The sequence below is a fragment of the Silurus aristotelis genome (assembly GCF_946808225.1).
Source record: "Silurus aristotelis genome assembly, chromosome: 17".
Taxonomy (NCBI): Eukaryota; Metazoa; Chordata; class Actinopteri; order Siluriformes; family Siluridae; genus Silurus; species Silurus aristotelis.
Window position 1 is genome coordinate 7,717,216 of NC_139590.1, and position 23,292 is coordinate 7,740,507.

The following is a 23,292-nucleotide window of genomic DNA, read 5'->3' on the forward strand; positions in this document are numbered from 1 at the left end:
TTGTGGAGCATAGGCACTGATGACATTTATCATCATCCCTTCAACTTCCACCTTCACGATCATCACCCTATCAGAAACTCTCTTCACCTCCACTACACTCTTACTGTACTCTTCCTTCAGAATCACCCCTACACCATTTCTCTTCCCATCCACACCATGATAAAACAGTTTAAACCCACCTCCAATGTTCCTGGCCTTACTCCCTTTCCACTTGGTCTCCTGAACACACAACACATCTACCTTTCTCCTCTCCATCATATCAGCTATCTCTCGCCCTTTACCCGTCATAGTACCAACATTTAAAGTACCAACCCGAACCTCTACTCTCCTACACTGCTCCTTTTCCTGCCGTCTCTGTAGACGTCTTCCTCCTCTCCTTCTCCTCCTTCGGCCAACAGTAGCCCAATTTCCACCGGTACCCTGTCGGCTAACGATACCTGTGGCGGTCGTTGTTAACCCGGGCCTCGACCGATCCGGTATGAAATTCTCATTTGTGATCCGCATATTTGATTTGGCACATGTTTTACGCTGGATGCCCTTCCTAACGCAACCCTCCCCATTTACCCGGGCTTGGGACCGGCACTAAGAGTACACTGGCTTGTGCCCCCCTAATGGCTGGGTTAAAATTAATAATAATAATAATAATAATAATAATAATAATAATAATAATAATAATAATAATAATAATAATAACTACATTTAAGATGTGATTGCAAAAAGAAAATTAAAGATCTCATTTATTGTATGAGATTTTTTAAACATCTGATAAAATAAAATTTATAGCAGTTTTTTTTTAAACAGTGAAAACCTTTTGTCTGTAATTGATACTCTCAATAACTGTTTATAAGTATCAATATTCATATTGATAAATATATATATATTTTTTTGTATCGATAAATGAAACTCGCACTGATTCTGCCTTATGGTTCTGTATTACCGAGTTACATTTTCATCATATGTGCAACACTTAAATGATTTAGAATTAAATACAATGATAATTGAATAAATATGCATAATTGTAATATAATATGCATATCATTGTGTCAGCTGTTTGTGCGTGTCTGTGACGTGGGTTGCGAGTGTGTGCTTTTGTTACGTCACGGGTTATATGGGATTCATCTCGCGAAACGTTTTCATTTCATCTTGGAGCTGGAGCTCCTTTTCTTCACAGAGCCGCTGAGCGATCCTGCAGACAGGATGAGCAATTTAAAGTTTTCTAAAGCGTGTTGTAACTTTTTGACAGCACAAGTTCCTGATACTGTGTTTAACAGCGACTTCACAATGGAGCAGGTTCCTTCTACAGAACCCTACTCTGGAGTTCTGCTCTTCTTGGATATTTCCGGTGAGTAACCTACGTACACACACACACACACACACACACACACACACACACACACACACACGTATATATATATATATATATATATATATATATATATATATATATATATATATATATATATATATATATATATATATATATATATATATATATATATATATATATACACGTGTGTGTGTGTGTGTGTGTGTGTGTGTGTATACGTATACACACATATATATATACGTATATACTTGCTACAGAGAGGTGCACACATGCAGTGGTTATCACTTTCTAGCACTATTGGTCACCTTTGTTGACCCTGTGTACAAATATTCGAAGCACTTCTAGCTGACTGCCATTAGCTTTAGCAAGATTCCCCAGTCTGGGCTTCACCTGTAACAAGACCAGTTGTGACATCTTGTCTAATCCCAGTCAAGTATTCCTGCTTAATTATCTGCCATTTTAAAACATTTACAAGCATATTTTGTCTTCATGGTTTCACTCGTAATAAACATATATTTGCATAAAGCATCCATGCTCATGTCGATTAGAGTATTAAATCTTTAACGTATTAATTTAAGGTACATTTAGAACAGAAAAAAATGTGCAATTAATGTGCAAGTAGTGAGTTAAGTCATGACAGTCATGCGATTAATCGTGATTAAACATTTGAATCGATTGACAGCCCTAATTTTTTATATGATGTGAAGTTTAGTTACCAGCATGACACTAAAACTGTCTCTGTGTGTGTGTGTGTGTGTGTGGGTTTGTGTGTGTGTGTGTGTGTGTGTGTGTGTGTGTGTGTGTCTGACTAAGATTGTTCCCTGCTATGCATTGGCACTCCTGCCAAAGCTATGTAATACTTAAATATATATACACACATTTATTTACAATGTCCTTTCTTAACTCTTATTAATTGAAGGTACCTTTAGAACAGATAAAATGTGCAATTAATTATTTAGTGATTATGAATTAATGAATGAAAATCATGCGATTATTCACAATAAATATTTAAATATTTGAATATCTATCTATCTATCTATCTATCTATCTATCTATCTATCTATCTATCTATCTATCTATCTATGACTTGGCACCTCATCAAAGTGCTTAAATAATGTTTGTACATACAGTACTGTGCAAAAGTTGAAAAAAGTAAGTAAGAATGTTTAAAAAAATAAAATAAAAGTATGAATACTTCAATTTTTATCAATTACCAAAATGCAAAATAAATAAACAGAAGAGAAATCCAAAACAAATCAGTGTGTGACCACCATTTGCCTGCTAAACAGCATCCAATCATCTGGCTACACTTACACTTTTCTGTACAGTTTTTAAAGGAATCCAGCAGGTAGGTTGTTTAAAAACATCTTGGAGAAACTAACCACAATCCTTCTGTGGATGCAGGCTGCCCTGAAATCCTTCTGTCTCTTCATGTAATCCCGAACAGACTCAATGATTTTGAGATCTAGGTTCTGTGGGAGCCAAAGCATTACTTCTAGGACTCCTTGTTCTTCCCTATGCTGAAGATAGTTCTTAATGTCATTTGCTATATGTTTGGGGTTGTTCTCCTGCTGCAGAATACATTTGGAGCCAATGAGACACCTCCCTGATGGTATTGCATGATGGATAAATATCTTCCTGTATTTCTCAGCATTGAGGACAACATTAATCCTGACCAACTCCTGTTTTTGTGTGAAAAATATATCCTGGTGGTGCAGCTACATTCCTGAGTGCATATATGGATGGCCTGTATGCACTCTTACCTTTCTGAGTTCTGAGTGGCTTCTTTTTCTCTTTTTATTCTTGATTATTTTTTCTTTTTTTTTAGGATTCACTGCCTTAACAGAAAAATACACTGCGATGCATGAAGAAGGCCATGGAACAGATGAGTTGACAAACAAATTTAACCAATTTATCAGCAGACTGGTTATTTGTAAGTTGTGTCTTTGTTTATATCCGTTAACAGAGTTTGAACAGAACGTTTATGTCTATGTATATGCCCTGTTTTATATCTAAGATTATACTGTGGCCTTATTTCATTCGTATTGTTTGTATAGTCTCGTCTATAAGCAAAATTTATAGTGTTGTTATTTATATCTTTACATTTAAAAGTCATTAACAGTTGGAACCAAATTCCTTCTGTGTGTCAACACGCTTGGCCAATTATCCTGTATGTGATTTATACCACAGGTATCCTAGAAAATGGTGGGGACATCTTGAATTTTGCAGGTAATGCCCTTTCATTTTTGTCCTGCAAACTTGTAGAATCTTCCACACATAATTCCATACTATATTTGACATGATCTTGCCTCCAGGGGACGCAATTCTGGCTCAGTGGTTAGTTGAGGGGATACAGATGAGTGATGTGATATCACTGGCTGTCAAATGCGCCTTAAAAATTCAAAAAGAGTGTGACCTTCAGGAAGAGAAACATGACAGCGAGCTACATGTCAAAATTGGTGATTATTTTAATTTCTCCATACATGCATAATTGTCAGTGTATTTTATGCAACGGACCATACAGTACTTACAGGCCCTTCTTGTCTGGCAGCAATATCAGCTGGGAAACTCTCCAAAATAATAGTGGGAGATAAATTAAGGCGGTTTTTTGTCATCACTGGCCCAGCTGTGGACGAAGTGCGAATGAATGAGTCCCTGGCAAATCCTGGGGATATTATTCTTTCTACTGAAACATTGAAGCTCTGTGACCAAAAGAACATGGTCATCAGACATACTGCGCATAAAAAAGCTGTCAAGGTTGGTTTTACACATCATGCGGCAAACCGCCGGAGCCCTGAATTCACGTCACCTGAATTAAGTACACCAATTTTACTATCTTTTTTTTTTTCTGGTTGATCTTATTGTTAATGCTTTCAATATTGAAACAGATGCTTCATTTTAAGAAAGAGCCCCGGTTCTCAGTGGGAACTTACTATCAGATGCTGGCCAAGGACCAAAAAATCCCTGAGAAAGGTAACGGGCTGTTTAAATTTTTTTTTACGCATCTTTTAATGCACACATTTCCATTGCTTCAATTTCAACGTTTCATTCATTTAGGCTGCCTGAGATCAGTGTTCCGGTTGATACCTGACACAGAGAGAGAGAATTACCTTAGGAAATATATGATGAGAACAGTCTTGCAAGAGGTAAGTACAATATAAGGCAATGAAATGTCAGAGAGTCACACAATACGTATCTGTGATCAGGGCCAGTTCAAATGCAATGCAAAAGTTGACCCATGTTGCACAAAGGATTGCTTAGTGCCCCAAGTGTGGTGGGTCGACATTCTCCATGGAGACTGGGAATTATATATTTGTTTCTTTTTCCATTAGTTTGATGATGACCAGCCACCGGAACTCACATCAGAGATACGACCTGCAACCATCATGTTCATTAACGTCACATACACTTCAACTTATACTCCTATGGAGCTGTGCAGCTTTGTTCAAGAAGCCACTGTCATAATTGACAACAGTCTCCATCCCCATGGCCAACTCAACAAAATATTCTTTTTTGACAAGGTATATTTTCGAAGTTTCACTTATCACATAATTTGTGAAAATGACCAGACATTTCTGTGTTAGAAAAAGCATTTTTAAATCTAATTTCTCTCAGTATTAACACTGACCAACTACAGCTACATGGTGATAAAGAAACCTGGTGTCTGAAATGAGAATGCACCGGTCTTCCATAATGATTATATATTTGTGTATAATGTAGGATCCAGTTATAGTGTAGAATGTGCTAGAATTCCTTTACAGTAACATTCCCATGAAGAGATTCTTTTTTAAATTTGTTCTATATTTTTTATTTGTAAAAGCTTTTATAATTGTACACTCACAACTATATAACTCCTCTACCAAAACAAATTTGACAAATCTAATAAAGAAGAAAAAATAACATGGTACTATAACTTTTCCACATGATAAAAAAATACAAAGGAGTAAATAGACAAAAGTGAAAAAAAGATTTAATAAAATTATTAATAATAATAATAATAATAATAATAATAATAATAATAATAATAATAATAACAATGGTAAACATTTCAGTGGGTTTTATTTAGGGGGAGACAGTTTGTTTTTAAACCACTGAGGTATAGTTCACTCTGCATGGTGAATGATATTTGTTAAAGCTGTCACAGTTTGGCTAGCCTAGTTTTGAAAAATTAATTGTTTACCAAACTGTGAACTGTAAAAGAGTAAGCACATATAGAACTTAAATGGATTCATCCGTTACCCTTTCCAACCAGATATTTTTAAAACACCATTCCCAATTCCTCATTCCATTTTGCTTTATTTCTTTCAATTCTGGGTTTATCAAGAGGGAGAAGTTGATTAAAAACCTTTGTTGTTAAAGACTTCTGTTGGAGTCACAAAAGTAACAGGTTCTTCAGAGTTTCTTGGATGCTAAAAATGTTTCTTGATGAGGTACTATGCCTCATCTGAGTATATCTACATATATGGGTAGATGGTAAATCCAAATCCCTAAAATCCACAGATACACAAAACCTTATGCAGATCCTGAAAATACTTAACACTCTTTTGCCACTGTCTAAATAAAGGATCCATATAAGATGGGTAAATAGATAATCATCAATTAATGTGGCTAAAATCAAAGCTGATGTAAATTTTAAATGGGTTTTAAATTGATTCCGTATTCTGAGTGTGGGCATCACCACAGGACTGGTAGTTAAGTCAGAGGGTTTGATGGGTAGCGAAGAGGTCACCAAAGCAAATAAAGATAATTTAGTACATAACTGAGCTTCCAACTAAACCTACTGAAATGTTGCTTGATTATAACATGTTAATTATTATGAATATAAGCAGCCCCAATAATATAACTGAAATGTGAGCCATGGAACCTTTCCATTCCATAAAAAAAGAAAAAAAAGTTTGATCCATTGATCTAAAAAAAAAAAAAAAAAAAAAGATTAAAACACGGGGATACATTCCATAAAAATATTCATATATTTAAACAGTTAGAGTAGAGGTTGCCCCACAGTGCAAACACATACATTCTTAATGACATATCAGAATATATCAGGTCGTCTTCTCTGAATCTGTCATGTTGTTTCAGGACTGTACGTTTCTCAGTGTATTCGGCTTGCCTGGATATAAGAAAAAGGATGAGAGTGGTCTTGCATTGAAGGCTGCCCACAGTTTACACGAGACCTGCCGCAAAAAAATGAAGCATCTACAGTAAACTAAACTGCAATTTTCTTATTATTTCACTCATGTTATGGCACATGAAGCATTTTTAAAAACACCCTGTCCTGTTTCATTCATTGTGATATAATCATGGGAACTGCTTGTGTCTTGCAGGAGTATCTCAGTTGGCATAACTACAGGTCTAGTGTATTGTGGTTTGGTGGGCCATCATTTGAGGAATGAATACACAGGTAAGGAGTGTTTCCCATACCCTATTACTTTAACAGCTTTTTTAAACTGTGCTTGTACTTTAACCTTCATTGCTTTCCCTCTACTCTCTTGGACAGTCATGGGAACCAAAGTAAATCTGGCTGCCCGGTTGATGGTTTACTACCCAGGGATAGTTTCATGTGACTGGGAGACCAGGTATTACTCCGGCCTGCCTTCCTGCTGCTTCAAGGAGGAGATTGCAAAAGACCTGAAGGGTGTGAGTCAACCAGGGAAGATCTATCGCTTTGATCCTAGTCATCAAAGGTACATGAAGTATTTTTTTTTTATAGTGAAGATTTTATATAAATGGTGGAAAAAGGAATACTTTAAACAAATATAAACAAACTTCAAAACTTATTAACTTAAAAAGTGTCAGTTATACGACCAATATGACCAATCGATTACTTAAGAGCGCAACTAAAGAACGTTTACTGTTTTACAGGCATGATCATGACGCACTACAATCATTAGAGATAGAGAAAGACAGCATGGTTGGAGGTGAGCGAATGTTTACTATTTGTAAACTTGTACCTTAGCAATGAATTTAGAAATATAAGATGTTTGGCAGATGCACTTATCCAGAGCGGCTTACAGTTTACTCATTTATATAACTGAGAAGTTGGGGGTTAAAGGCCGTGCTTAAGGGCTCAGCAGTGGCAGCTTAGTGGTGGTATTAAACCTTCTGATCAGAAGTCCAACATCTTAACCACCTCTCCATTACCTGCATTCTCAGAAATGCAGCTGAGGCTGTAGTTAACAGTGTTTTATAGCAGGGGTCCCCAACCACCGGGCGGCACAGAAAAAATTTTACTTCGTAATTTTTATCTTATTTCCATTTGATTGACTTCATTAAAAAGTTGATTTATTTTTAGTAATTCAATACAAAAAGTGAAACTCGTATATTATATAGATTTATCACACACAGACTAACATTTTTTAAGTGTTTATTTCTTTTCATTTTGATGATCATGGCTTACAGCTAATGAAAACCCAAAATTCAGTATTTTAGGAAATTTTAATATTGTGAAAAAGTATTGGATACCCGTGGTGTCACACACTAATCAGCTAATTAAATCCAAACACCTGCAAAGGTTTCTTGAGCCTTTAAATGGTGTCCCAGTCTGGTTCAGGCTACACAATCATGAGGGAAGACTGCTGACCTGACAGTTGTCCAGAAGACGATCATTGACACCCTGCACATGGAGAGTAAGACACAAAAGGTCATCGCTAAAGAAGCTGCTGTTCAAAGAGTGCTGTCTCCAAGCACATTAATGGAAAGTTGAATGAAAGAAAAAAATGTGGTAGAGAAAGGTGAAACGAAGGCCATTCAAGAATTTGGGGAAGATTCACAAAGAGTAGACTGCAGCTGGAGTCAGTGCTTCAAGAGCCACCACACACAGACATATCCATGGGCTACAACTGATGCATTCCTTGTGTGAAGCCACTCCTGAACCAGAGACAACGTCAGAAGTGTCTTACTTGGGCAAAGGACAAAAAGTACTGGACTGTTGCTCAGTGGGCCAAAGTCGTCTTTTTAGATGAAAGGAAAGAAAATTTTTCCCAGAGTCTGGAAGAAGAGAGGAGAGGCATAGAATCCAAACCGCTTAAGGTCCACTGTAAAGTTTGTATAGTCAGTGGTGGTTTGGGGAGTCATGTCATCTGCTGATGTTGGTCCACTGTGTTTTTATCAAGTCCAAGATCAGCACAGCCGTCTACCAGGAAGTTTTAGGGCACTTTATGCATCCCTCTGCTGACTAGCTTTATGGAGATGCTGAATTCATTTACCACCAGGATTTGGCCAATAACCATGGTGTTTGTGTTCTTGTCTGGCCAGCAAACCTACCAGAGAATCTATAGGGTATTGTTAAGAGGAAAATGAGAAACAAGAGACCAAAAAAATGCAAATGAGCTGAAGGCCACTGTGAAAGAAACCTGGGCTTCCATACCAACCCTAACCCTCAGCAGTGCCACAAACTGATCACCTCCATGCCATGCCAAATTGAGGCAGTAATTAAAGCAAAAGGAGCCCCAACCAAGTATTGAGTACATATACAGTAAATGAAAATACTTCCCAGAAGGCCAACAATTCACTAAAAATGTTTTTTTGATTGATCTTATGAAGTATTCACATCTTTGAGATTTGAATTGTTAAATGTGAGAAAATCATTGAAATTTTAAGAAATATACACTTGAAATATATTAGTGTGTGTGTGTGTGTGTGTGTGTGTGTGTGTGTGTGTGTGTGTGTGTGTCTCTGTGTGTAGAATCTATATAATATACAAGCTTAAATTTTTGTAAAGAATTACTAAAATTAATCAACTTTTTAATGATATTCTAATTTATTGAGATGTACCTGTATATGTAATAATTTAAATAATGATTAAACCATATAATATTTATATTGATAAAATGACATGCTTAATTGTGTTTAATTATCTGAACACATGGCATGTTGTCTGGGACAAAGGAACTGTGTCAATGATCTGGGCAAACTGACTATGTTGGACAAAAATCACTGTAAGGGGGCAATAGAAAGAACCCAAGAGGCTGAAGAGTGGTTTCTTCGATCTGGAGAAAAAAACAGCTAAATAATAAAAAGTCAATTCTTATTCTAATTGTATATTTATAATTACATTAATTCAATGCCTGAGCAGCCCAACAAAGACTGCAATAATCAGCAGCATATCACTATTCGTTTCATCATTTTGCAGTGAAAAAGCATTAACATGTAATGTTGCATATAATGCATGTAATGTATAGTGTGTAATGTTACATGTAATGCATTTAATGCATAGTGTGTAATGCTACATGCAAATATATATTTTTTGTGCACGTCCATGCAGACATGCATCGCACTCTAACCGAGCTGAACGTATTGAGCGCAGCTGAAGGATTGATTTTAAGGCATGCTGCCTTTCTTGGCCAGACGTTTACCACTAAGATGTTGCATAACATCCTGCCTGATCCATTACAAGAGAAGCTCAACAGCATCCTAATGACACTCTTTCAACTGGGCATCTTCAAGTGCGCCTCCAAGCCGCCAAAGGATTCATCAGCCATGACTGTAGAGAAGCCCAAGCTTGTATGTTACTGTGGGAGCAGCAGCACAGGTCAGACATCATGAATGTATTTTTTAACACACAGTCATGTACAGACATAACTGTAGATGTAAATACAACATTCATAAATCTTGCAAGTATGATAGCTTGTCAACAATCCAAAGAGAGGATTTTAGTATTTTTCACTGTTTGACAGTCTTTAACTGAACTTGGATGTAATAGTGTTAAAATGAACAGTTCGAAGACTAGTCTCTCTCTTTCTCTATATTTCTCTCAGATGGACTAGCCTCAGTAGACGGTGTGTGGAAGTGCAAAATGATTGGTTTCTGCAAAGGTATGGTAATGGAGATGACCTATCAGCAGTTGTTGAAAGAGCAAAAACGGCAGCTTCATAGAATCTGTGCCAGCTACCTGGAGAAAAAGCTATACCGCTGTAACAAATGTACTAAGAACCCCAACTGTAAGTTTCTGTCCACATCCTTGATAGATCTTGTAGAGGAAATGTAGTCAAGACTTGTATTCGGAGTAAATTAGTTCAATTTATCTTTATTTCTATAGTGCTTTTAACATAAAGTTTATATATTAGATTAAGTCTTTTAGACTGAAAAATCAGGGCCTGACTTATACCAACAGTGCAAATTTGAAGTCATAATATTGTTTGATAAAATTGTATGTGACCAGAAATTAAACAGAGACAAATAGTTTAAAATAAATGATCATTCACCTTCTAACTCATAAACAACACCAATTCCAAAAAAGTTGGGACAAAATGTAAAAAAACCCCAGAATGCAATGATTTGCAAATCCCATAAACCCATATTCAATTCACAGTGGAGGACAGAAGACATATCAAATATTTAAAGTGGGAAAATGTAGCAATTTAAGAAAGAAATAAGGTAATTTTGAAATTGATGGCAGCAACATGTCTCAAAGAAGTTGGTACAGAGGCAACAAAAGGCTGGAAAAGTAAGTGGTACTAACAAGGAAGAGCTGGAAGAACATTTTGCAACTAATTAGATTTATTGTCAATGCGTCAGTAACATAATTGGGTATAAAAAGTGCATTTAAAAGCGGCAAAACTTCTCAGAAGTAAACACTCGCCACCAATCTGTGAAAAGCAGCATCTACAAATGTTCCTCAACCTAAAATTGCAAAGACTTTAACTATATTATCATCTACGGTACATATCATCAAAAGATTCTGAGAATCTTGTGAAATGTCTGTGCTCAAGGGACAAGGTCGCGATGCAATATTGGATGCCTGTGATGAAAATCACTGCATGGGTTTAAAAATACTTCCAAAAATCACAGTCTGTGGAAACAGTTCGCTGTGCCATCCAAAAATTCAAGTTAAAACTCTAAAACTCTAAAACTATCGAGCAAAGAAGAGGCCATATATGAACATGATCCAGAAACGCTGTCGTCTTCACTGGGCGAAACGCTCATGTAAAATGCTCTGTGGCAAAGTGGAAAACACTTCTGTGGTCAGACAAATAAAAATGTTACATTCTTTTTGGCAACCTTGGGTGCCATGTTCTCCAGAGTGAAGAGAAGAGAGACCTTCCGGCTTGTTATCAGTGCCCAGTTTAAAAGCCTACATCTCTGATGGTATAGGGCGCATTGGTGCCTATGGAATGGGCAGCTTCTACATCTGGAAAGGCACCATCAATTCTGAAAAGATATGAAGGATATGATATATAAATGATATATTCAGTTTTAGAGCAGTCTTTTTCAAGGAAGGCCCTGCATATTTCAGAACAATGATAAACTGCATTAAAAATACACAGAAGAAGCCCCTGGACTATTCGGTTAGAATTCTATATCTGGCATTGTACAACATTCCTCTCCCAAAATTCCAGCAACTGGTTTCCTCAGACTGTTGTTAAAAAAATGCTACGCCATGGTAAACATGAGCCTATCTCAACCTTTTTGAGATGCCATCAGATTTAAATGGACCATATTTTTTTTCTCAGTATGCTACATTTTCTCAGTTTAAACATTTGACATGTTTTTTGATGTTCTGGTGTGAAATAAATATGGGTTTATGAGGTTTGCAAATCCTTGCAAAAATCATTGCATTCTGCCTTTATTTACATTTTACACAGTGTCCCAACTGTTTTGGAATTGGAGTTGTAGTATGGAATGTAGTGGTGGGAAACATACAACCCGTAGCCCGGGACTGGCCTATTAAAGTTTTGAATTCAGACCACAAAATTATTATCCATTCTCTGATCTGAAATCATCTTGTAAAGTGGAATTAAATTGAATGATAAAGCTGGGGGCCAATATTTATTATTATCAGTGTGTTATGTGTGACCTAAAATGTGTGGCGTAGTAACCTAATAATGGAAAGAAGTAGCTTGAACAAGCAGTGCATTTAGCAACACATCTCAACACATGTTAGTACTGAGATTTTGCACCAGCACTATAAATATATATATATATATATATAAATATATATCTCACTGTGGACATTTAATTGTTTTTTTGTGCAGGCATCGTGCCTAAAAAATCAATTGACAAGACTGCAGAAAATGGGTAATGTTCTAATAATAACATTCATATACTCAAGTTGTGATTGTGATTTATGGCTTACATTGTGTATAGATCCTGATATAAATTTTGCTGTCGTGTCATGTTGGTAACACTTTACAATAACAGTACATAAATAAGCATGTACTAACGTGTAAACTAAATGTATATGCCTTAACTCATCATTACTTCATAATACAGTAACATTAATTTAAGCTGCACGGCATCGGGAGAAAAGCTTCACCGATGGTGATTTTTAAACGCACGACGATGCCAAAAGAAAAACTCCCGAGAGAAATTGTTGCGAAAGGAAGGAGGAAGACAGTAAACAATGACTTCCTTGGTAGGCTGCTGTTTAGATACAAGCCGTGTAACAGTCACTGTCTTTTGTTAAAGCCTGTGTAAAGTTCATTAGTTTCAATATAGACAGGTGCGGCTTATTTATGTTCAAAATGAAAACCTTTGTGGGGGCGGCTTATATTTGGGTGCGCTTAATAGTCCGGAAATTACGGTACATATTAGTACATGCTTATTTATGTACTGTTAAAGTGCTACCTAGTTAACTATGTAACTGCACCATATTTAAGGAGTAACACAGTCTATGTGTATATGAGCAGGAAGGATACAGAGAACTTTCTGGACAAGTTGGACACAATAGTGAATGAAAAGCAGGCCAGGATGAGCACAGGCCTCAGATGTAAGTGCGCTCAGCTACTGGAGATGGTGCTCATTCCTATTCTGAGACATTGGAGCGGTGCAGAAGACATCTCCAAGACTTTTTACTACTTGCTGGAGTGTGCGGCTATGTGTACAAACCTTTCTGACAACCCCAGGGTGCGTGTTTATTGTGGTTTGAGCCTTAAGGTGTTGATCTGACCTTGTTGCAATTATTGTACATGACTGTTTAAAAATGTTTTTTTGTTGCAGGCGATGCGCTATTTAAAGGAGGCTAAAAGAATATTGGAAAACCTAAAAGAAGGGAATTCTATATCAGATTTGGAGGCTCATGACTCTGTTCAGATCGCTAAATTTGACCAAGCTGTTATGTTTAAGCTCATAGGAGAGGTGTGTAAACGTGGGAGAAAAGCAGGAGAAACAGATCTATCTGATACTTGTGACACAAACAAATCATTATGCCTTTGTTGTTTCCCCAGATTCTGTTTAATACAGGCAACATTTTGAAGGCAGAGGAAAATTTCAAGGAAGCCGCAAAGCTTCTCAACTGCAGCCTTCCCAGTAACGATTGTGCACAGTCTCTCAAATTGTTCTGCGAGAAGATAAAGAAATGTAGCCATCAATCGAAAAAACTAAGGATCGCAGAGTATGAGTCTAAATGTTCAATATATTCATATTCTTTTTGGTCAAGGAATGTCAAGTTTTGTTGTGATTAAAATATATATATTATGCTGTGTTTGTGTTGTGTAAAGGAAGAAGAGGCTCAAAATGAAAAAGCAGAAATTACTGCATGATCGGATCTGTTGTCTGTCCTTTCTATGGAAAATCAAATATATGCAGGGGCATTTCAAGAGTGCCACCCTGGCTATCACTATGGAGAGCAACTTGGCCATCTGGAGCACTGATGTCTTCGAGGTTAGAGTCCAATTTATTTTAGTGTCAAAAACATCATTTTGATTTCTTTCCCACATCTATAGGTCATGACTAAAGACTCTGACATTCACAATATAGAAGAGAGCAACATGTGATATGATTGGGTACTTTCAGATGCTCTTCAGCGCCATGGATTATCACCAGTACAGTCAGTTTATGAATGACAAAAGCAAGTGCAAATCTCTTGAAGCCTGGCTGTGCAGGATGTGCTCCGGACTTTCTGACTGCACTGAGAACCAGAGACTAATAAACCGCTTGGCTCGCATCCTGGCTATCGTTCACTTGTGCAGAGGAAACTTAAAGGAGTCTGCCGATTTCAGTAAGGAGAACATGTCCCTATTAAATAGTCACCAATGGGAGCCAATTAGAGAAACGAAACTGAGATTGTGTGTGAATGCGTGTGTGTTACAGCTATTCGAGCGCAGCATTTGGATGGAGTTGGTTTGGATGCAAGGACCATTGGCATATTACATCTGGCTCTGCTTTTCACTGGGAGGTGGGTGATGGTTAGTGTGACATCAGCTTCTGCTTTGAAACAATGCAGAACTGTGACTGAGTGTGTGGATGTTAATGTTTGCAGATACAAGGAGGGGATGCAGCTGATCTATAAATTGGAGACAATCAGCAGTGAAATGCTCAGCATCGTAGCTAAGGGCTGGTTTTATGCTGCCTGCTTGAACATACTGTTATATGCTGGTAAGCATTCTGCCAATTATTCAGTGTTCAAAGGGATTTTGACATTTACAAAATAATGTAAGAAATAAACTGTATTGTGCAGCACTACATTACATTACATACTTATGGATAAAGAGAAAACTGACAGCTTCATATTAATAATTTGACGCTGTTTGTCCATGTTTGGTGCAGGCATCTCATTGAGACCAATGGAGGAATTTTTGGACTTTGTAAAAGAGAGTCAGTCAGATGTGAACCTTGTAGCTGACAAGAGCCTGATGATGCATCTGTATTTTTCGCTGGCTCTATGGTTGGAACTTGCACTTCATAGTCACATATTAGATTCATAGTTGGCTTAAGACCTTAATACTGATTCAGTAAGCGTGTGTGCATATGGCTGTGTGTTCAGGTTTGCACGGCTGAATGACTGGGAGAACTTTACAGTCTTCTACGATAAGGCATTTGGAATGTACATTCAGATTCCCCCGACCATCTACTCCATTAGCGGTGTGGCTGTGTTCCTCGAGTGCAATGTTTTGTTGTTCAAGCAAGAGCTGGTTAAATTCAACAGACCCTGCATGAAGGCCTACGAAAGAACACTGGAGGTTTTTAATGATACCATTCAGATTTTATTACAGAGTCCTAGTTGAGCGCCAAGTCTGATTATACAGTGGGTACGGAAAGTATTCAGACCCCCTTAAATGTTTCACTCTTTGTTATATTGCAGCCATTTGCTAAAATCATTTAGGTTCATTCTTCTTCCTCATGAATGTACACATAGCACCCCATACTGACAGAAAAACACAGAATTGTTGACATTGTTGCAGATATTATTTAAAAAAGAAAAACTGAAATATCACATGGTCCTAAGTATTCAGACCCTTTGCTCAGTATTTAGTAGAAGCCCCCTTTTGATCTAATACAGCCAGGAGTCTTTTTGGGAAAGATGCAACAAGTCTTTCACACCTGGATTTGGGGATCCTCTGCCATTCCTCCTTGCAGGTCCTTTCCAGTTCTGTCAGGTTGGATGGTAAACGTTGGTGGACAGCCATTTTTAGGTCTCTCCAGAGATGCTCAATTGGGTTTAAGTCAGGGCTCTGGCTGGGCCATTCAAGAACAGTCACAGAGTTGTTGTGAAGCCACTCCTTCGTTATTTTAGCTGTGTGCTTAGGGTCATTGTCTTGTTGGAAGGTAAACCTTCGGCCCAGTCTAAGGTCCAGAGCACTCTGGAGAAGGTTTTTGTCCAGGATATCCCTGTACTTGGCCGCATTCATCTTTCCCTCGATTGCAACCAGTCGTCCTGTCCCTGCAGCTGAAAAACACCCCCACAGCATGATGCTGCCACCACCATGCTTCACTGTTGGGACTGTATTGGACAGGTGATGAGCAGTGCCTGGTTTTCTCCACACATACCGGTTAGAATCAAGGCCAAAAAGTTATATTTTGGTCTCATCATACAAGAGAATCTTATTTCTCACCATCTTGGAGTCCTTCAGGTGTTTTTTTAGCAAACTCCATGCGGGCTTTCATGTGTCTTACACTGAGGAGAGGCTTCCGTCGGGCCACTCTGCCATAAAGCCCTGACTGGTGGAGGGCTGCAGTGATGGTTGACTTTCTACAACTTTCTCCCATCTCCTGACTGCATCAGTGATCTTTGGGTTCTTCTTTACCTCTCTCACCAAGGCTCTTCTCCCCTGATAGCTCAGTTTGGCCGGACGGCCAGCTCTAGGAAGGGTTCTGGTCATCCCAAACGTCTTCCATTTGAGGATTATGGAGGCCACTGTGCTCTTAGGAACCTTAAGTGCAGCAGAAATCTTTTTGTAACCTTGGCCAGATCTGTGCCTTGCCACAATTCTGTCTCTGAGCTCTTCAGGCAGTTCCTTTGACCTCATGATTCTCATTTGCTCTGACATGCATTGTGATCTGGAAGGTCTTATATAGACAGGTGTGTGGCTTTCCTAATCAAGTCCAATCAGTATAATCAAACACAGCTGGACTCAAATGAAGGTGTAGAACCATCTCAAGGATGATCAGAAGAAATGGAAAGCACCTGAGTTAAATATATGAGTGTCACAGCAAAGGGTCTGAATACTTAGGACCATGTGATATTTCAGTTTTTCTTTTTTAATAAATCTGCAACAATGTCAACAATTCTGTGTTTTTCTGTCAATATAGGGAGCTGTGTGTACATTCATGAGGAAGAAGAATGAACTTAAATGATTTTAGCAAATGGCTGCAATATAACAAAGAGTGAAAAATTTAAGGGGGTCTGAATACTTTCCGTACCCACTGTATATCTATATATTATAATCTCTTTTGGTATTTTCATGTGTTAAATACTTGTAAAGAGAAAGCATTTTATAATCATAACCTTTACATTGAACCTATACACCTGCCTGCTAGGTGTACTCTGCACAATGACAATTACATTTATTCTAATCTAATCTAATCATTTTTGTCCTGCAGCTCTTAACTGATTTCAGACATTGCTTTGGCGGAGATCACATCTTCGTCCCTCGTGTGCTGCATCTAAATGCTTTCCTGAACCAGCTTGTTGGCAAGACGACGCTTGTAGAAAACCTCCTTATGGACGCTCTGCAGCTGTCAGAGAAACAGGGAAACCTTTTGGATAACACCCAGATCAAGCACAGCCAGGTATACAAGCACAAGCATGAACATCTCTGAAATAAGTTACAGAAAACATGCTTCATATTATTAAAGGAAACCAGAACCCATAGCAGCATGGTCCTAAGCTTAGTATACTGTTGGAGTTTTGCATGTTCTCCTTCTAAATAGTGTTCCACGGCCCATTGTGACCCCGACCAGGATACTAAAGAGTAGTGAATGAATCTTATTATTTTGCTATAAATAATTAACCATTTTATATGCATCATTTAAAAATACTGTAAGTCATTAAATTGACATATCATGTCATTTTGACCTTATGTTTTGAATTTATTACTAAAATTGTCTCTACATTTATGACTTCACATCTATATCAATGACACTAGTTTATTGTATAGTAGCCAAAAAGGTTAAAAACGTTTATATAACGTCAATAAAGCTCGCTTTATTGTTTGACTATTTTTATAAAAAATATAAAGAATTAAATGTAAAAAAAATTAATTTAAACCCTTCTATGCATCACACATTTAATCACAAGTCCTTTCTTTACTCACATTTAAAAATAAATTATAAACTCCACCGGAAAATAATTTTCAATCACTTAAGATTTGATTTACCGATGCACTAAGTCTTAAATCAAGCACCAAAATCCGCCACAAAGCACACATTAGGCAATTAAAAGCGTCTGTGTGAAATAAAAACAAAATAGCAACAAAAAAAACCTAATTTTTAAACACTTTATTTAAAACACCATTTACAAGTATATTTTGTGTTCATGCTCTATGTTAATTTGGTTTCACTAATAATAAACATACATTTGCATAAAGCATCCATATTTGTTCATGCACATGTTGATTAGAGTATTAAAAACTTTAAAAGTATTAATTTAAGTTAACTCATTTAAGTTAAGCTTTTTTTTTTGCATGACCACTGCACTTTTCAGGGCTGAATTTGACTGAATTTACAAATCACTCTTTTTTTTAGGCCACATGGTCTGCTACATACAGTCAGACTCCATCTGATTTTTGTACAGACATTAAGACCCTGCAGTTTTGGGATGAGAAAGCAATACACAATTCTGAGCAGTTGTTAGGTCTACTGTTTTAATTTAGAGTGCAACTCAGAATCAGCTTCTGACTCTTCGGCTGAAAGGTGCGTATTTTTTTTAGTAGTCTTTATAGCTTCTGAATTAGCTTGATTTTTGTGATTGTTAAATGGTTCTGCTCGCAATTTTAAAATGATAAATATATCATTGTAAATTATATGAACACATTCTCAGAATGTCATTATTCTAAATTTTGTTAATGGTAATTTTTTTTTTTTTAAAGCCATCACGACAGAGCACCCATACCAGGAGTACATCACAGAACATCTTTATCGCGAAGAACAAAACCATCCAGAGCCCCGGAACACTCTAGATTAGTTTTAAGGGATGTTTCTGAACATCCCATTCCAGATTTAATCCCCATTTTTTGTTATGATAACCTCCACTTTTATGGGAAGTGTGCTTGTGGAGATTTGTGTCTATTCACCCCTAGCATGTTAGTAAAGTCAAGTACTTCAACCCACTTTGTTACTTTACCCATAAAAATAAAAAAAACAAGTCTGGGAGGTAAAAGGTATAAAATGCTCAGACACTTTTAAGCTTTTGTGGTTAGGCAGAGGTAAATGGCAGCAGGTGAACTGATTGAAATATTTGGCAAAAATTTTTACAAAAAACAAGTTGCTTTTTGAAGGGGCGGAGAGCGGTACAATAAAGAGTGTACGCAAGCAACAGTGAAGCATGGTGGAGGTTTCCTGCAAGTTTGGGGCTGCATTTCTGCAAATGGAATTTGGCCAGGATTAATGGTGTCCTCAGTGCTAAGAAATACAGGCAGATACTTATCCATCATGCAATACCAGATACCAAATCAGGGAGGCATCTGCTTGTCCCCCAGCTATACAGACAATGTCATTAAAAACTATCTTTAGTGTATAGAAAAACAATGAATACTGAAAGTGATAATTTGGCCCCCACAGAGCCTGGATCTCAAAATTCATTAGGTTTGTCTGGGATCACATGAAAAGAAGGAAAGATCCAGACGATCTGAGGTTAGTTCTTAAAGATGTCTGGAACAACTTACCTGCCTTCAAAAACTGTACCTAGAAGTGCAAGTATACCTAGAAGAATTGATGGCAAGTTGTTTGATTCAGAGTTTTCTTCTGTTCATTTACTTTTCATTTTGTTAATAAGTAATACTAAACCACTAACACTGCTAGTTCTTGAAACCATTGTCAGCATTTTTATCATAAGTGCCTTTTTCACAGTACTGTATATACAAGATAATGGACATTTGACAGGCACACAAGATGGGCTCAGATTGATAATGAGATGCTGGATAGACTCCAGATACACTATTACAATCAACACAATAAAGGAGGCAACTGAATACAAATGAAAGAAAAATTTTATAAATAATGACTATCTGTCTTAGTTAGACAAAACCCTTTGTTGGCCTTTGGTCAATGAGTTTTTTCATTCAGAAAGCTGTGACAGTAATTTATTTACATTACGCATCTATTCCAGTATTTAATTCATGTTTTCATATTGTCCATAGAATACTTTCAAGTAGGGTGCAGGATTAGTAAAAGGAATGTCTAAACAATACTTTTAAGACAAATGCAAATTTCAGCACAGATGAAGAGGCTTCTCTTTAGTAAAAAAACGCACATTCAAACGTTCATGTAAGCTATTTGATCAAATGTTGATTTAATGTCCATAAGACATATTTTTTTTGCAAATAACAAAGTGAAAGGGTAAGAGTTATGTCCTGAATCTATCCTGAAAGAAAAGTCCTATTTTTACTTGGTTCACTGATCATGTCCCAGCTCTCAAGACAGCCAGTGATCCATCCTCAGACAAACAGGCAACATAGTTCACCTCTAATCGATGAACAATGACAGTTTTTTTTTCTGTTTTGATTAAAACACCTCTGTTTCCTTGCAGAGCCAGGCATTGTGTAGGGACCTATCTCATCAATAAAGCTTATGTTTTGTAATCCTGTTTTGGCACACCATTTATCCATGTGGAGAAATATCCTGGATGATGCGTCAAAATAATTGTGGGAATGGGGGGGAAATGGATAGGACGTTGTACTTCTGATTCGGAAAGCCATGGGTTCAAATCCCAGCAGCATCTGCTACTTCTGGGCCCTTGAGCAAGGCTCTTAACCCTCAATTACTCAGCAGTCTAACTGAGATAATTGTAAGCTGCTCTGGATCAGTGGTGTAAAGTACATAATTACTGTACTTAAGTCATTTTTTGGCTCCTTTTTAGTTTAATTAAGTTTTAAAGATATAAGCAACTTTTACTCTCTACTCAACTACATCTATAATTTAATATATGCACTTTTTTCTCCACTATATTTTCAAAACATTAGACCAAGCAGGGCTAGAATAAAATCCAAAAACCTTGAAAACCAGCTATTGTTAAAGTTAAATCAGAGGTGCATCAAATCAAAGTCAGCTCAGAATATTTGGTTTTGATCAAGAATTATTTACTTTAAATGTATTTTTTTAATTGAATACTAATAGTTTTTCTTTGACTGACTTGTATGATCTTTGTTTCATTCTGGAGTGGTGAAGAGGCTGTTGTGTTGATGGTTAATGCAGCGTTGAGTTGTACAGTTTGATTTGTATTTGTATTAAATCAACTGTTTTTGGCTTTTCACTAACGTGTCTTGGTGTTGTATATTTGAGCTTACATTCTATATGAGTCAAATATTCAAGCAATGTTCAGATTAGATACTCTAAGACTTTTACACAAGTCATATTGAAATTGGTGACTTTGAACTTGTAATAGAGTAAGTTTTGCAATAAGGTATCTATGCATTTACATTTACAAATAGGATTTTCATGTACTTTTTACACCCCTGTTCTGGAAAAGAGCGTATGCCAAATGCCATAAATGTAAATCTATTGCAAAAGCTCCTGTGTGGCTTTCCTCAAGCACAAGGTGGAGAAGCACCATGTGTCTAACATCCAGCAACTCCGGTATGTCATTATGGAGGAGTGGAAGAGGATCCCAGTAACAACCTGTGCAGCTCTAGTGAATTCCATGCCCAGGAGGATCAAAGCAGTGCTAGATAACAAAAGTGCTCACACAAAATATTAACACTTTGGACACAGTTTTGACATGTTCACTTAGGGTGTACTCACTTTTGTTGCCAGCTATTTGAACAATAATGGCTGTATGTTTAGTTATTTTCAGAGGACAGTAAATATATATTGCTATACAAGTTGCACAATAACTACTCTAAAATATACTATATTGCCAAAAGTATTGGCAATATGATGTAGGTAATGAGGCCTGGGGTGCAGTCAGCATTCCAATTTATCCCAAAGGTGTTCAGTAGGGAGATCAGAGCTCTATAGCAGGTCACTCAAGATCTTCCTCTCCAAAGCATGTAAACCAGATCTTCAAGAAGCTCACTATGTGCACAGGGGCATTGCCATAATAATGTAATGTAATTTTAAAATGGTTTTATTGCGCATCTATAGACGTCCTATACAATTGAGTGCCTCCAGCTTTGTGGTAACAGTTTGGAAAATAACACAAATATCCATTAGCACACTCCAAAATCTAGTGCAACAGCTTCCCAAAAGAGTGGAGGGATGCCTAAAGTCCAGTATTAAAAATGTTATTGCACAGCAAAGACATTAGCATCTTTGCAACCTGTTGGTATTAGTGTCACTAGATGGCAGCAGTGTAGTTCTGTCTTTTCTCCCTCCTTTTGTGAAAATACTGTTCTTGCATGTTAGCTCACAGATGCCCATCTTTGGTCATTTCCCCCTGTGATTGGTGTAGGTGAAAGAGTGTGTCATCCCCTCTAATTGGAAATCATGGGCAGTTTTTTGGATCATTGTGCCATCATTAAGATTTTGAATTTGCAATTAAACGATACAAATCTTTTTTCTTCATTAGAGATTTTTCCCAGAGGCAGAACAATCTAAAGCATTTAGACAGGTTTCTCTTTGCATTTAGTATGTGAAGTGAATTGAAGAATGTGAAGAATTGAACTTAACTGGAATTCCATTTGGGTCATTTGTTCATCTTGTGGTTTCCTCCTCATCTTAGAATGAACATGTTTTGGGAATGGTTCCACAGTCACCTTTAGTCAAGTCAAGTCAGGTCAAGTCAAGTTTATTTCTATAGCGCTTTTCACAAATCAACAGTCAAAGTGAATGATGTGCATTTATCCCTGATGAGCAGCCATGGTGACTGTGGCAAGGAAAAACTCCCTTGGATGTTATGAGGAAGAAACGTTGAGAGGAACCAGACTCAAAATGGGAACCCATCCTCATTTGGGTGACAGCAAGAGTTTGATCATAAATCTTTCAACAATACAGAACACTGGAGAGTGAGAACTAACATAAGTACTGGAGTGTGTGATAATTAATGTTCTTTCTACAGTCTTTTACAGTCATTATGGTTATAAAACTAGGAGCTACTGAGCAACTCATAAAATAGCTCAACATTTGTGATCATCACAGATTCAACACCAGCTTCTCCATGCCAGAGCCTTTAAACACTTCAGGAGGTCCAGTGTCAAAACTCCAGAAATGTAGTGGGATCCAATTGGCACTGGTACGTCTCTAGATGGTTCGGGATGTTTGCGAGTTCGGCATCTACTTCTTTAAAGGTCCATAATCTTCATGAGGTGGGACGTGACTGAAGCTGGCCAAACCTCAGGATGCCTCGGGATGGGAAGAGAAAGAAAAGCAGTGGAGAGAAATTAGCGTAGCTGCTGTTCATGATATTAACAGCACAAGTTGATAATGTGCATGTGACCTTTAGCTTCCTAAATAGTACTTTACTATTTGTATTGTAAAAAGTGTTTCACCAAACAAAAATAATTGAATACTTTAAAACCTAGTTCTTCCCAAAAATGTAAAACACATGAATGTTCATACCATATGAATGATTTCTAAATTGTCATAATTGAGTATAGAGATGTCTTGAATGTCTTTGAAATGAAAAAGGGTCAGAAAGGAAATGTGGAGCAACT

The 23,292-nt window shown here is 37.2% G+C and overlaps 1 protein-coding gene across 1 annotated transcript; it reads left to right on the forward strand.

Annotated features, from left to right (window-relative positions):
* Positions 1-1,137: 1,137 nt before the first annotated feature.
* On the forward strand, positions 1,138-18,677 carry LOC310740503 (adenylate cyclase type 10-like). The gene is made up of 27 exons (XM_083567319.1): positions 1,138-1,342; positions 3,156-3,260; positions 3,518-3,556; positions 3,643-3,786; positions 3,879-4,084; positions 4,216-4,300; positions 4,385-4,473; positions 4,660-4,848; positions 6,407-6,528; positions 6,652-6,728; positions 6,825-7,011; positions 7,190-7,245; positions 9,591-9,857; positions 10,084-10,266; positions 12,301-12,343; positions 12,955-13,171; positions 13,265-13,402; positions 13,492-13,658; positions 13,765-13,927; positions 14,060-14,264; positions 14,357-14,441; positions 14,526-14,641; positions 14,813-14,930; positions 15,030-15,225; positions 17,087-17,275; positions 18,230-18,397; positions 18,574-18,677. Exons 1-26 carry the CDS (start codon positions 1,198-1,200, stop codon positions 18,350-18,352), a joined length of 3,654 nt encoding a protein of 1,217 aa, XP_083423445.1. The 5' UTR covers positions 1,138-1,197; the 3' UTR covers positions 18,353-18,397; positions 18,574-18,677.
* The last annotated feature ends 4,615 nt before the right edge of the window (positions 18,678-23,292 follow it).

Bases quoted from the DNA above. Each gene is read 5' to 3' on its own strand.
- LOC310740503 (XM_083567319.1), top strand. From the start codon at position 1,198: ATGAGCAATTTAAAGTTTTCTAAAGCGTGTTGTAACTTTTTGACAGCA. The intron at 6,729-6,824 runs GTAAGGAGTGTT...TCTCTTGGACAG, and splicing joins TTTGAGGAATGAATACACAG to TCATGGGAACCAAAGTAAAT. The intron at 14,442-14,525 runs GTGGGTGATGGT...TAATGTTTGCAG, and splicing joins GCTCTGCTTTTCACTGGGAG to ATACAAGGAGGGGATGCAGC.